The sequence below is a fragment of the Acomys minous genome (assembly GCF_964271855.1).
Source record: "Acomys minous genome assembly, chromosome: 20".
Taxonomy (NCBI): domain Eukaryota; kingdom Metazoa; phylum Chordata; class Mammalia; order Rodentia; family Muridae; genus Acomys; species Acomys minous.
The window spans coordinates 12,937,359-12,952,652 of record NC_140502.1 but is presented as its reverse complement, the minus strand read 5'-3'; the positions used below and the strand labels follow the sequence as shown (position 1 = coordinate 12,952,652).

Here is a 15,294-nt window from a genome sequence, read left to right as displayed (position 1 = left end):
CAGCGCTCAATGGAAGAGGTTTAGAAAAATGGAGACACTTGGAAAGGGCAGTCTCTAACCTGTTGGACTGCCTAAAGGCTGTGTAGTGTGCTCCATGTTTCTATCTTTTATGAATTATCACCCACGCTGAGGGTTCCTTAACTACCAGGTCAGCTCTACTGTGCTGCTCAGGTGAGGTGAATGGCCTGTTTTCCTGAGTGCTGCAGCTGGAGAGGGGCACCAACAGCTCTTAGACTCTTATGACCTTGTGGGCAGCACTTTTGCCTGTTGCCTGTGACAAGGTGTCGATATAAATCTCTAAATCGGTCTTTTCAACTCAGTAGTTCTGTCAACTTATAAGGAAGAGAATTAAAATTATTAGAAGAAGCCAAAACCTTGTTAATCTAATAAAAAAAACTGTGATGAACATCTGTACTCTCAGAAGTAAAATTGTTGCCCATTTGCAGAGTTGTAGTACATGTATTAACATTTGCAACACACAGAAATTTGACTCCATTGACTTGTGGGCCTAAGGTGAAAGGAAATTGAAACCTTGTTCAACTCACGCCTTTAAGGAACCAAAGGGTAGGGAAAGGCAGTGGCCAGGGTCATAATGTCACTTTCATATATACAACCTATATGGCCCAAGATCACACTACTAATCTGTACCACATGAAGTTCCAGGATCTCCAAATAACGCATAGCACATAGAGATTAAAGTAATTTTTTTAAATCCAAACTTACACTCTGGCTTAGCACTAGAGTTCATTCCTAGTGTACAAAAGAATCTGGCATTGATTTTTAACACTTCAAATTAAAAAGAAAGTAAAAACCCACACATTGCCTTCGTTGCACAAGGCTGTTGCAAATGCTAATGAGGATAAGCTACCAGGACAGAGATATCAAGGACATATGGACTTACACCTTTTTTGTTTGTTTGTTTCTGAAAGACTCTGGCAGACATAAGGCTCCAGTCAGCTATTATCTATGAGGGATAAGGTGAATAGAGTTGGATAACAACCATGACACTGTGGATCATAGCAAAAAATACTTCAGTAGGAACGTAAAGTAGAAGATCTTACAGAATAGAAGGAAAGAGTCACAGGTCAATGTGACAAATGAGAGCAACTTCCAAAATAGAGATAATGATGGAAACTATACTTAAGGCAGTTTTCAAAACTAGAAAATATAATCTCAAAAATCAATTCTTCTATTTCTTCTTTCTTCCTTCACTTCCTTTTTTAATGCTTTTGGGTGACAGTCTTATGTACCCCAGGGCAACCTGTGCCTTTCTATGTAGCAGAAGATGATTTGGAGGACTTGATCCCATCTTCAGTGCTACAGAACTACAATAATGTGTCACCACATGCTGAGTTTGAGGTGAGAGAGATGAAATCCAGAGCTTTATGTATGCAAGGATAGCAGTCTGCCAATTAAGCTACATGTTCTGTCTCAGAACTAATCATTTGATTAATTAAAAAAAAATTTTTTATTTTTTTCCTCCTTTATTAATTTATTCTTGTTACATCTCAATGGTTATCCCATTCTTGTATCCTCCCATTCTTCCCTCCTTCCCAATTTCCCCTTATTCCCCTCCCCTATGACTGTTCCTGAGGGGGATTACCTCCCCCTCTATATGATCATACGGTATCAAGTCTCTTCTTGGTAACCTGCTGTCCTTCCTCTGATTGCCACCAGGTCTCCCCGTCCAGGGGACATGGTCAAAGGTGAGGCACCAGAGTATGTGAGAAAGTAATATCCCACTCTCCACTCTACTGTGGAGAGTGTTCTGTCCACTAGCTAGATCTGGGTAGTGGCTTAAGGTTTACTGCCTGTATTGTCCTTGGCTGGTGCCTAAGTTTGAGTGGGACCCCTGTGCCCAAATCTGCCTATCATAATGTTCTACTTGTAGGCTTCTAGGACCCTCTGGGTCCTTCTACTTTGCCTTTCTCCCATGATTCTCTCATCTAGAGTCCCACTAGAATGTCCTCTCCTCTGTCGCAGTTTCCTGGTAAGTGAAGGCTTTCGTGGGACATGCCCGTTGGGCTAATATGCAGATATAAGTGATTAGCCACAAGCAATATAAAGTACTTAGGAGTTACTCTTACTAAGAAAGTGAAGGACCTGTTTGAATAAAATTTCAAAACCCTAAAGAAAGAGATTGAAGATGACATGAGAAGATGGAAGGATCTACCTTGCTCATGGATCGGGAGAATTAACATAATAAAAATGGCCATCCTACCAAAAGCAATCTACAGATTCCATGCAATCCCTATCAAAATACCTACACAATTTTTTAAAGACATTGAAAGTTCAATTCTGAACTTCATATGGAAAAACAAAAAACCCAGAATAGCTAAAACAATCTTGTACAATAAAAGGTGCTCTGGAGGAGTCTCCATACCTGATCTCAAACTGTACTATAAAGCAATAGTAATTAAAACAGCATGGTACTGGCACAGCAACAGGCCGGTTGATCAATGAAATCGAATCGAAGACCCAGATATGAATCAACACACATATGGTCATTTGATTTTTGACAAAGAAGCCAAATCCATTCGATGGAAAAGGGATAGCATCTTCAACAAATGGTGCTGGTCTAACTGGATGTCTATGTGTAAAAAAAATGCAACTGGACCCGTATTTGTCACCTTGTACAAAACTCAAATCCAAGTGCATTAAAGACCTCAACATAAAACCAGAGACACTAAATCACTTAGAAGAAAAAATGGGAAAGAGCCTGAAACATATTGGCACAGGAGACAACGTCCTGAACAGAACACCAACAGCCCAGGCATTAATGTCAACAATTAATAAATGGGACCTCATGAGGCTGAGAAGCTTCTGCAAGGCAGATGACACGGTAAAGAGAACAAAGTGACAGCCTACAGACTGGGAAAAGATCTTCACCAACCCCACATCTGACAAAGGTCTAATATCCAAAATATATAAAGAACTCAAGAAATTAAATACCACCAAACCAAATAACCCAATTGAGAAATGGGGCATGGAACTAAACAGAGAATTCTCAACAGAGGAATATCAAATGGCTGAGAAACACTTAAAGAAATGCTCAACCTCCTTAATCATCAGGGAAATGCAAATCAAAACAACGCTGAGATTCCATCTTACACCCATCAGGATGGCTAAGATCAAAAATTCAAGCGACACCACATGCTGGCGAGGATGTGGGGAGAGAGGAACACTCCTTCATTGTTGGTGGGAATGCAAACTAGTACAACCACTTTGGAAATCTATCTGGTGCTATCTCAGAAAAATGGGAATAGGGCTTCCTCAAGACCCAGCTATTCCACTCCTTGGAATATACCCAGAAGATGCTCCAGCACACAGCAAGAAAATTTGCTCAACCATGTTCATAGCAGCCTTATTCATAATAGCCAGAACATGGAAACAGCCGAAGTGTCCCTCAACAGAAGAATGGATAAAGAAACTGTGGTACATATACACTATGGAATACTATTCAGCTATTAAAAACAAGGTATTCATGAAATTTGTGGATAAATGGATTGAGCTAGAAATGATCATAATGAGTGAGTTAACCCAGAAGCAGAAAGACTCAAATGGTATATACTCACTTATATCTGCATATTAGCCCAACGGGCATGTCCCACGAAAGCCTTCACTTACCAGGAAACTGCGACAGAGGAGAGGACATTCTAGTGAGACTCTAGATGAGAGAATCATGGGAGAAGGGCAAAGTAGAAGGACCCAGAGGGTCCTAGAAGCCTACAAGTAGAACATTATGATAGGCAGATTTGGGCACAGGGGTCCCGCTCAAACTAAGGCACCAGCCAAGGACAATACAGGCGGTAAACCTTAAGCCCCTACCCAGATCTAGCCAGTGGACAGAACACTCTCCACAGTAGAGTGGAGAGTGGGATATTACTTTCGCACATACTCTGGTGCCTCACCTTTAACCATGTCCCCTGGACGGGGAGACCTGGTGGCAATCAGAGGAAGGACAGCATGTTACCAAGAAGAGACTTGATACCCTATGATCATATAGAGGGGGAGGTAATCCCCCTCAGGAACAGTCATAGGGGTGGGGAATAGGGGAAATTGGGAGGGAGGTAAGAATGGGAGGATACAAGGGATGGGATAACCATTGAGATGTAACAAGAATAAATTAATAAACGACGAAAAAAAAGTAAAAGGAATAAAAAAAAACCAAAAAAATAAAAAATAAAAAATAAAAACCATAACTAATAACTGGAAGAAAATTAAAATGAACAAGAAGTATAGGAAAACTAGTTTACAATGCCAAATTTTGGCAACTCTATGAAGCAATAAAGGAAATAATTGTGCCTCTCACTAAAAACCCTGTGGAAGCCCGGTCATAACTTCTTATAAACATACATGCCAATAACCCCAGACCTAAAAAAAAAAACAACAACCAGGTTACATTTCTTTGTATCCTGGATGAAAAGTGGAGTTTACAATTCAGTAATAGTCTTGTGAGTTAATATCATCCATATGTTCCCAGTAACAGGCAATGATCAATTAATCAATTCAGACGCATGACAGAAATCTACATATCTACAGTCCCTTGAAAGTCATACAGTATTTTTTTTATGCTTCATTTGCTGAGTTCCAAGTCATTTCACTTGCAAAATTCCCTTCAGATGTATAGTTATGTGTCTTCTTTCCTTAGTTGAAAATGTACAAATCACAAGCAAAAAAGAAATAAATTTGGTTTAGGGTTGCTGAAGGAATGGCAGCTGGTGTGGGCATAAGAAACCCATTGCATCAGTTTTACACAAAGACCACAACAGAGAGCATCCAATAGGTGTGAACAACGATAGTAACTGACTTGTGAGTTCATTACAGTGTTCATCATAAGAGTATCACAAAAGTGTCCTTTACTTTTGGTTCTCCATTTTTATGTGATGATCACACACGTTAGAAATGCAACATGTTTTAGAGCCTACACTGTATGTTCTATAAAGGGGGGAAATGGAAAAACAACATTCTTGGAAGCTTTCTAAAGTACTACCGGGCGAGAGAGGTGGCTCAGAGGGTAGGAACACTACCTGTTCTTCCAAAGGTTCTGAGTTCAAGTCCCAGCAACCACATGGTAGTTCATAACCATCTATAATGAGACCTGGTTCCCTATTCCGGCCTGCAGGTGCCGGGCAAAACACTGTATACTTAATAAATAAATAATTTTTTAAATAAAATTAAATTAAATACTACCTACCTGGAGTTCCCTCCTTGTGGAGTGGACAGGCACAATTCTAGGTAATTGACGCCAGTGGAACTATCCTGCCACATCTCTAAGGATGATAGAAATTACACTTATTGACAAGGTGCTCGATTCTAAGATCTGCGGTGGCTTTTGAGGCTCCTTGTATGACAGTACCTAAGCAGTATCTGTACCACATGCTTGAGAGTTGAGTGCTTGGGCATTCACCTACATTCAGTGTGGTGAAGATACAATGTTAAAGAAAAGAAACAGTGACAAATATCAACCACAATGTGAGGCTACTCCTGTGCTTAGATCTTTGAGACGACTGTGCCAGAACTGTAGTTTTTCTTCATAATCATAAGGTTCTACACACAAAGGTTCCGCATGGTCACGTTGGTCATATACACTGAAATCCAATATTCTCACTCATAAACATTCACTTTTAAAAACACTGTTAATAGTTAGTGTAAAATGAAAAATATAATTGTTGTGAGGTAAGTGTACAAGTGGCAAATAGCAGTGATAATTTGTGAGTAACTGGTATCCTCAGAGTTTGACCTCTTTTTTGATGTTTATAACTGTAGGATATGGAGAGTAGCATTATTTCCACAGTCAAGATCAATTCACAAAAGCAAAGGGAAAGTGGCACATTAATTCTGAAAATTTTCTAGAGACAGAATGTATGCCGCAAGGACTTGAACTTGGCTAGTGTGGCAGAGACACAATCATCTCAGTGGTGTGATTACTGTTTTTAAACATACTCTAACTTTGGAAGGATTGAGACAACAATCCAACCTAGAAACTGTGGACCCACAATATGACATGCCTACAAGATGTGCAGCGGTCAAAAAACATGGAGCAGAATTTGAGGGAACAGGCAAACAGTTACTGACCCAGCTTGAGACCCATGCCATTAGAGGGGGCCCACACATGACAATACTAATGATTCGTGCTATATTTGAAGACTATATCCTAGTATAACTGTGATCAGAGGGCCTTCGCCCAGAAACAGATGGACATTGACAAACATTAAATGGAACTTGGGGAATGTTATAGAAAAGGAGGAGGATGGAATTAGAAACAAGAGTGGTCAATGACACCACAACGAAACCTACAGAGTCAACTCCCCTGGCTCCATGGGGGTTCTTAGAGACTGAGCTGCCAACCATAGAGCCTGCATAGAAAAGAAACAGCTCTCTGCACATGTGTAAGAATTGTGCATCTGGCTCTCACATGGGGCGCCTTAACTAGGGACAGGGGCAGTCTTTCACTGCATTGCATTCCTCTGGATCCCTTTCCTATAACTGGGCTGCCTTATCTAGCATCAACAGGAGAAGATACACCTGATTTTACTGCAACTTGATAGGCCAAGAGATGAGTGATATCTATGGGATGCTGAGCCTTTTCTGAAGAGAAGGGAAGGAGGGGTGAGTGGAGGAAGGTGTGGTGATAGGACTTGGTGGAGTGCTGGACTTCAACAACAACAAAAAGAACAAAAAGCCTACACACACATGGAAAATAAACAGCTCTCTACTTAATGACACCTGGGTCAAAGAAGAAAGAAAGAAAGAAAGAAAGAAAGAAAGAAAGAAAGAAAGAAAGAAAGGAAGAAAGAAAGGGAATTCCTGAAATTCAATGAAAATGAAGGAACAATATACCCAAATTTGTAGGACACATTGAAACCACTGCTAAAAGGAAAATTCACAGCATTAAGTGACTTTATAAAGAAATTAGAAACATACCATATAAGCAACTTAATAACACATCTGGAAGCAATAGGGAAAAAAGAAGCAGAACACCCAAGAGGAGTAGATGTCTGGAAATAATCAAACTCAGGGCTGATATCAATAAATTAGAAACAGAGAACAATTCAAAGATCAACAAAACCAGGAGCTGGTTCTTTGACAAGATCCACAAGATAGACAAACGGTTAGCCAAACAACTAAAAGACAGAGAGACACTATCCAAATCAACAAAAGCAAAAATGAAAACGGAGACATAACAACAGATACTGAAGAAATACAAAGAATTATAAGATCCTACTTCAAAGGCATATATGCCACCAAATTTGAAAATCAAAGGGGAATGGACAATTTTCTTGATTGAGTCCACTTGACAAAATTGAATCAAGATCAGATAAACAAACTAAAGAGTCCTATTGACCCTACAGAAATAGAAGCAGTCATGAATAGTCTCCCAACTAAAAATAGCCCATTGCCAGATGGTTTCAGGGCAGAGTGCTATCAAACCTTCAAAGAAGAGCTAACACTGATACTCTTCAAACTACTCAAAAGATAGAAATGGATGGAACATTACAAAACTCATCCTAGAGGCCATAGTCATCTTAATACCTAAATGTCAAAAAGACCCGACAAAGAAAGAATTTCAGACCAATTTCTCTTAAGAACATTGATGCAAAAATACACAATAAAATACTAACAGACCAAATACAAGAACACATCAAAGATATCATTCATCATGACCAGGTAGGCATCCTTCCAGGCATGCAGGGATGGTTTAATATACATAAATCCATTATTGTAAACCACCATATAAACAAACTTAAAGAAAAAAACTCCTTAGATACAGAAAAAATATTTGGTAAAATCCAACACCCATTCACGTTTAAAGTTTTGGAGAGATCAGGAATACAAGGCACATACTTCAAAATCCACTTGCATCTGCATCCTGATTGCTGAGATTAAGGGATTGTGCTACCACATCCAGTAATAAAAGAATTTTATAAAGTATCTATGGAACAATTGTGAGTGAAATGTTAATAAGACATCCTATAAAAAAAAAGAAGAGTACATTGGTTTGAATGTATTAATAGTAACGAAAATACCCAAAATGTGTCAGGGTCACAGTAAGGAAAAGAAATTAGTAATCAATTTTCCTGGGTATTTAACCAAGATCAAGTCCAGATTTGAATTTTCTCTTCTCTCTGTCTGTCTTCTGTCACTCTCTGTCTGTTCGATGAGCCTGATTCTGTGTCTACCTGAACAATGATCTTCTGCATCTGTCTGTCCCTGCCTGTGTCTCTGGGTGTGCTCCACAAAAGACTTTTCTCTGCATCTATTCAACAGCATGACAGCATCCCATGCAGGAATGAATGAGGAATACTTTACAGAAACCACTAAAAGAATTTTACAAGGTTTAAGACACTGACTCCAACTGTGCCAACTGCCCCAGATAACAAACAGTGCAGCAAACATCACTGCACACAGATTTATCAACCTATATCCCTGTCACCGCCAACATTTATAGTGGAAATGTGTCTCCTAAGGTTGCTTCCAAAGTACTTGCTCTTTCAGCATTGATTACCCAACATGCATACACAGCTGCATTACACTTTTGTCAGGGTCACGGAAAACTACGCATTTTAGGACGAAAGTCATTCAATTAGCATAGGTTGTTTAAGGTAATTACTTGAGAAATCCAAGGCAAGTAAGCCTGTATGTTACATTGCTCTTGTAGAAGTCATATTGAACAAACAGGCCAAGTGCACAGTAGGGCAGCAGTCTTAAATCTTAAATGAACTCAAGGTCTATTAACTCTGGCTGTGAGGTGCAGCAAAACTTCCACAGTCTCTTAGAATGTAAGAGATATTTTCATAATGGTTCATCCCCGCAGTATAGTGAACTTCCAAATGCACCCTTTACCCTTAGTCCCTAGAATGCAATCTGGGTCTGGCTCTCCTAATTGGACTCTCACCTTCTGACAGCACAGGAGAGAAGAGTTATTTCGCAGTTCGAAACCTGCCCCTCAGGTGATGCCCACTACTTATTTAAAAGTTTTTTATTGTTAATTAATGGGAACAAATGTTTTTCACAGGTGATGTCACCCCCCTTGGCATTATTTTCATTGTTACATCCTGTGACATGATCCTGTCATTCCCTCAAGGCATAAACTCTGAGAAGATTCAGGCTTTATCTTTAGGGTTGCCATCAACTACATATCTACGAGTGTGGTAGGTCCCCTTGGCCACTGAGTCCTCATCCATCAGCCAACATCACAGCTGCATCTCTACTTGCACATGTGAGTTACTTTCCTTTAGGTACCCAGTGTGCAGCAGCCCTGGCAGTCTCTGGAAGATGGGTGAGTACAGGTCTCTGAAATGATCCTACTCTTTCTGATAAAGCCACCTACACAGGTTGAATGCTGAGAGTGGGAAAGATCACCTTAAGGCTTGAATTGTACATGGTTTGACAGAAGCTGCAGGTGAGAGATGCTATCCAGGGTTCCTCCACTTTGGTGCTGTTTGCAAAGGCAGTGTCAGTGTGTTTTTTCCCAGTCCATAGGGATCTGGTGGCTATTACAGTCTGTGACCATTTTTTCCTTGGGAAGCTATGACTCTGTTCACTGGGTTGATAAAATCTCTTCCAGAATTTAGTGAGTTACAAGAGCAATGTCAGTGATATTTGGTGACCTCTGCACATTTACAATTCAAATTATCCATAGCACCTTAAAGCAGATAAGAATTATTTTGTTACTTTATTGAAAACAGCTATGTAGAATGGCATAGTGACAGGTTAGTATCCTTCTTTGAGGGCTTCATAATCAGGGTTATGCAAAGATGAACAATAAATAACCCAATGTTGCAATATACAAATTTCAACGCTAATGGCATTTGACTAGATGAGTGATTTCAACCTCACACTGCCCAAGCATCAGAACCCACATTCTGTTGTTTCCAGCCCACAACCAGACACAAATACACATATTCTGAAGCATTATTTTTTGTTTTGTTTTTGAGGCAGGGTCAACATATATAACCCTGAGTGTCTCTAGTTTGCTATGCAGACCAGGATCTCCTCAAAATTGGTAGTTCCTCTGGGTCTGCCTGCCAAGTGCTGAAGCTAAAGACATGTCTCACCATGCTTAGCTGAGATATTGCTTTTTAATCAAACAGATATGTCATTCGTGCTTTGTGCTATGAACCCACGTGCTATGTGTGCTGTACCCATGGCATCCCTTGGCTGACACTGTATTTATATCTGTCAAATGTATAGTTATATTTGTTAGATTTTATGTTCCACAGAACAGAAGGGTTGCTACTACTATGCAATATTCCCATTTGATGTCTGTTATGTTTTCATTTCATTAAAATAAGGTAAAGAATCTCACAAGCAAGCCTCCTGTGGAATAAATGCATTAATTGCATCCTACTTTAAATACATTCACAAGTAATTTGCCATTTATCTTTTTATAGAGAGAATTAATATGATAGGGTTATATTGTAAATGATATTCACCAAATTAAAAGATTTGGAAGTTACTTTGGAAACACTTAAAAGCAAGAATAAGCATATGTATGTACACACAAACATATGTAACTGCAATTACATGTGAGTGTGATGATAAAGGAGAACACACATATTATTTTCCTAATATCTGATGGTCACTATTTTTTTATCCTTTTTATTCTAAATTTCGACTATTCTCTATTATTTATTCTCTTGTTTCACCTTTGAGATCTCTGTGTAATGTATTGTGATCATGTTCATACTTTCCCCATTCCTCTAGATTCACCATCCCTCTTTTCCTGATAAACTTTATGTCTTTTTAATTTCTAAACCTACACAGCACAGTTTTTGAGGCCCATATGATCTTGGGTTTGTCACCATCCACGGAAGCTTGGTTGACGTATCAGAGGTCACATTTTAAAGGAAGATGGCTTCCCTTTCCTGGATGGTATCCATTGTCAGTAGCATTTTAGGGGCCACTATTTTCTCTGTAGCCAGAAAGTCTCCTTTCTGGTGAGTCTGTGACTTTACAGGTTGCTGGGAACGTGGAAACTTGTGTAATGTGTCCACGTGCAAGACCCTTGTCTGGATGTAGTTTGATAATTAGACCTCTTCAGTGGTGCACTTGTGGTTGTTAAACCAGAAATTAATTACAAAGCACTTAAAAAATAAGTCCTGGCAATATAAAGTTTAACTCCAATGTCCAGGTTAATTATGTGTAATTCAAACAATAGTAAATCATTGAAACCCAGGACACTTCTTATAAGAAAGTCACATGTTAATACGTGAACTGCTGAACCTAACAGGATGGATTCTAGTTGGCACAGTGATTCACATGCTATGACAGAGAGAGTCCAACTTACCTGACAGTTGTTGCCAGGACGTGATGTGAGGTGACCCAGGATTGTGACAGAATGCCCTCCAGAGACCTGGCTGTGGGGATCTTCTTCCTGTTGCAGACGGCACTGGGAATGCTGGGGAACTCAGCCTTGCTTTGCTGTTTTGTCATCGCTGACTTCGCTGGGATCAGGGCAAAGCCCACAGACCTGATTGTAAAACACCTGACCTGGGCTAACTTCCTTGTTCTTCTGTGCAAAGGGATGCCTCACACAATGGAAGCTTTTCATCAGACATACCATCTAGATTATATTTCTTGTAAACTTACCTTATATTTTCACAGAGTAGCCAGAGGAGTATCCCTTGGCTCCACGTCCCTGCTTGGTGTCATCCAGGCCATCACTATCAGCCCCAATAATTCCAAGTGGAAACAACTCAAGGTCAGAGCTCCCAGGATCATTGGTCCTTCCCTGGGCCTCTGCTGGTCCCTACAGCTTTTGATATATGTTTTCGTTCCTGTGTATACAACTGACTTAGGGAGTGGAGTAAATGTTACTGGAAGAAAAGATTTTGGATACTGTGCTGTTGTGAATCCTGGGAGACTAATCAACACTTTCAATGCAGTTCTCTTGACGTCCAGCGATGCCATGTTTTTGGGGCTGATGGTGTTTGCCAGTGGCTCCATGGTGCTTAGGCTGCTCAAACACAAGCAGAGGGTACAACACATCCACAGATCCCAGTCTCCTAGGGCATCCGCTGAGACCAGAGCCACCCATATCATCCTCACCATAGTGAGCAGCTTTGTGCTGTTCTATGTAGCTTCCATTGTCTTTACATTTTACGTGTCTGTCCTCGATGTAACAATTAGGTGGCTGGTGAATGCCAACGTGGCCATGACTGCATGTTTCCCAGCCTTCTGCCCCTTTGTGCTTCTCAGACAACATATCTCTGTTTTCAAACTTGCTGTACCTATTCTTACTAGACACATTGCGTTTGTGTAGGCATAGATCTCTAAAAAACTATGCTGTCTGCTTTTCCTTTCCACGTCTTCTCCTATGTACTGTTCTGTGCACACACATTCAATAAGAATGTACACAGTAAATGCAGAATGTATACTATGTTTCTTTCCAATATAGTTTGTAATTTAGCAACATGAGTGCTGAAAAGATTACTGTTCACAGCTTCTATGGAGAATATTAAGTTAGCAGAGATATTTAAGTTTGGTAGCTATATAGACCATAATGATTAAGGAGGGCTTCTATGAGGATGCAATTTTTAATCAACATTGTCATCTCCAGTCCAAAAGTTAACCAGGCGTCTCTCTGACTCTTGCCTATCAATGTAAGCTCTCAGCTACTGTAAGCCAGCCTGCTTAATGGTGGAGTCTCTGCTATGAAAGAAATGTATTGATTCTCTGAGCATGTAAGCAAGCCCTCAGTTAAATCCTTTCTTTGATACATTTCCATGGTCATGGTGTTCCCTTCACTGCATTAATAAGTGCAAGTGGGGCCCAAGGACTGGGTATTTTTGTGATAGGTCTCATCATGTTATTATTTAGAGGTATAGGGAAGCCGTTGAGACTGTGGAGTAGCAAAGCGGTTGCACCCTGTGAGCAGCGCTTTCCAAGCCGTTCAACAGTAACTTAGAAGACAGACGCTCTGAGGGCATGGCGGACTGTGGAGGCATAGCTCAAAGGATTTCTGAGGTAATAATACTGGGGAATGATATTATAATATTTTGTTGCAGAACATGGCTGCTTTTTGCCCTTGTCCCACAAATGTGCCAGAGGCTAAATTGAAGAGTTTCGGATGAATGTAATTGGCATGGAAAATGTAAGGATAATGTTTATTAGTGACCACTCCTATGCAGACCTTTTGGAAAAACAGCAGGTGATGCCAAAAGAGATTAAAAGTGGTACAGTTTGAAGAGTAAAGGAACAGTGGGGATGGTAATGTTGGAGAATAATCTTGCTCTCAAACATGAAAAATGTAAAGAAATACTTTTTGCTAAATGGAGTAAAAGCAATGGCACTCTCATGGCGAGAGTCAAGCCAGATAAGGCTGCGATGTGTGAAAGATAAAGTCCTGAGGGATTTCCCATACCTAAACAACAAAAGAAAGCATATGCAGACAGAATACAGGAAAGGGCCAGGTTCTAGATTTAACAAGTGGAATAACTTGGCAGCTTCAGCCACACAGTTCTGACTTAGAGCCATGAAGGGTACAGGAGTAAGTGTGTTGTGGACTCTTCCTCAGAGATTTAGGAAATCCACCGAGGGCAAATGGAGTCCCTGCATGGAGGCCGGGAAAGCCATCGCATGAAGCTATGAAGGTGAAGTCTCTATTGAGTTAGAGACCACAACATGTTGGAGATGTCAGTGCGACAGGATCTCTGCCAAGGAGTGATTAGCTTGTATTTCTCAACAGAATTTGACGGAGCAACAGGTTTGAAGATGCATCTAATAATCCCTGTAACATCATGTGTAGTGATACAGAATTTGGATTCTGCCCTTCAGGATTTTGGTCTTCCTTTGGTACAGTAGCTTCTCACTCCTGAAATGAGGACACTTGTCCTCACATTTGAAATGATAATATATGGTCTGATATATATATAATTGTTAATATATTGCTTTGAGTCTCAGAAGAGACTCTGGGCTTTTGGCTTTCACAGCAGACTCAGGATTGTTCTCTGTCTGCCTGCTGCTTGTGGATTTGGGTTTACATTCTCATCCTCCTACCCACTTCTGTACCCATCGGCCTGCCGTCGTGTTCTCCGCCACCATAGAAATGGACATTAATTTTCTTAAATTGTAAGCAATCCCCCAATTAAATTATTACTTTTACTTAAAATTATAGTTCTGGTTGTATTTTGGCTCAGTATTTAAGGGCACTGGTCGCTCTTTCAGATGACCTTGGTTCCCATGACAGCACTCATATGGCAGCTCAGATCTCCAGGTCCAGGGGACCTGACATCCTCACACATACATACATGTAGGTAAACAACAGTTCACATAAAAATAACCCCCTCAGAATAGGAAATAAAATATATTTTGAGGTTGGACGAGGGTCCAATGGAGACGGGAAAAGGAGGGTTCAAGCAGGGGATGGGGGTGGGGCGGGAGAGAGTGCTGGAAGAGAGTGGATTTGGGGATGATGTAGGAACCTAGCGCAATGCAAACTTCTTGGAACATCAGTGGGAGTGACCCTAGTGAAATCTCCGAGTAATGGGGTGGTATGAAAGCCAAACTGGCCATCTTCTGTAACTAGGAAAGGCTCCCAGCAGTGAGACTGGGACATCAACCCAGTCACAAAACCTTCAACCTACAGTCTTTTCTCTCTGCGAGACGTGCTGGAGTAATAGCATCATAGAATATGTGGCAGTAGCCAATCAATGAGTGGTCCAACATGAGGCCCACATCCTGAAAAAGAGCCCTGCCCTGAGACTGCCTAGATGGTCAGAATCAAGAGGTTGGCCATCCCTCTTGGGCTAATCATGAGCTGGCAAAAAGAAAATGAAGAGGCCCATGAAATGGTTCCTAACGGTAATCTCCTATACTCATACATCAGTGCCTAGCCCAATTGTCATCAGAGATTTCACCAAGCAACTGATGGAAACAGATGAAGAGACCCCCCAGCCAGATTTTGAGGAATCCTGTGGAGGAGGGGAAGGAAAGATTGTCGAAGCCAGAGTGGTCAAGGACAACACAAGAAAACCCACAGAATCACATTTTTTTTTCTTCACACAGGGTCTCACACTGTAGCTAGCCTGGCTTAGAACTCACTATGTAACCCAGACACTCCTTAACTCGAGGCCATCCTCCTCTTTAAATGTGTAGTACTAGGATTAAAATAATGTGCTTTTATTCTCTCCTTGTTTTACACTTCCCTCTTTAAATTAAAGGGATTAATTATTTTAAATTTACGTGTGTTCTTGTTTTGCCTGCATTTATGTCTGTGTTCCACATGCCTGAAATGCCTGCAGTGTCCAGAAGAGGGAATTTAATTCCTTGTTAGTGGAATTACAGAAA

General features: G+C 40.5%; 1 protein-coding gene across 1 annotated transcript; it reads left to right on the top strand.

Annotated features, from left to right (window-relative positions):
- Window positions 1–11,344: 11,344 nt before the first annotated feature.
- Window positions 11,345–12,268, top strand: LOC311591050 (vomeronasal type-1 receptor 4-like; the record flags this gene model as incomplete). The annotated part of the gene is made up of 1 exon (XM_084770421.1): window positions 11,345–12,268. One exon carries the CDS (start codon window positions 11,345–11,347, stop codon window positions 12,266–12,268), a length of 924 nt encoding a protein of 307 aa, XP_084626547.1.
- Window positions 12,269–15,294: the final 3,026 nt, after the last annotated feature.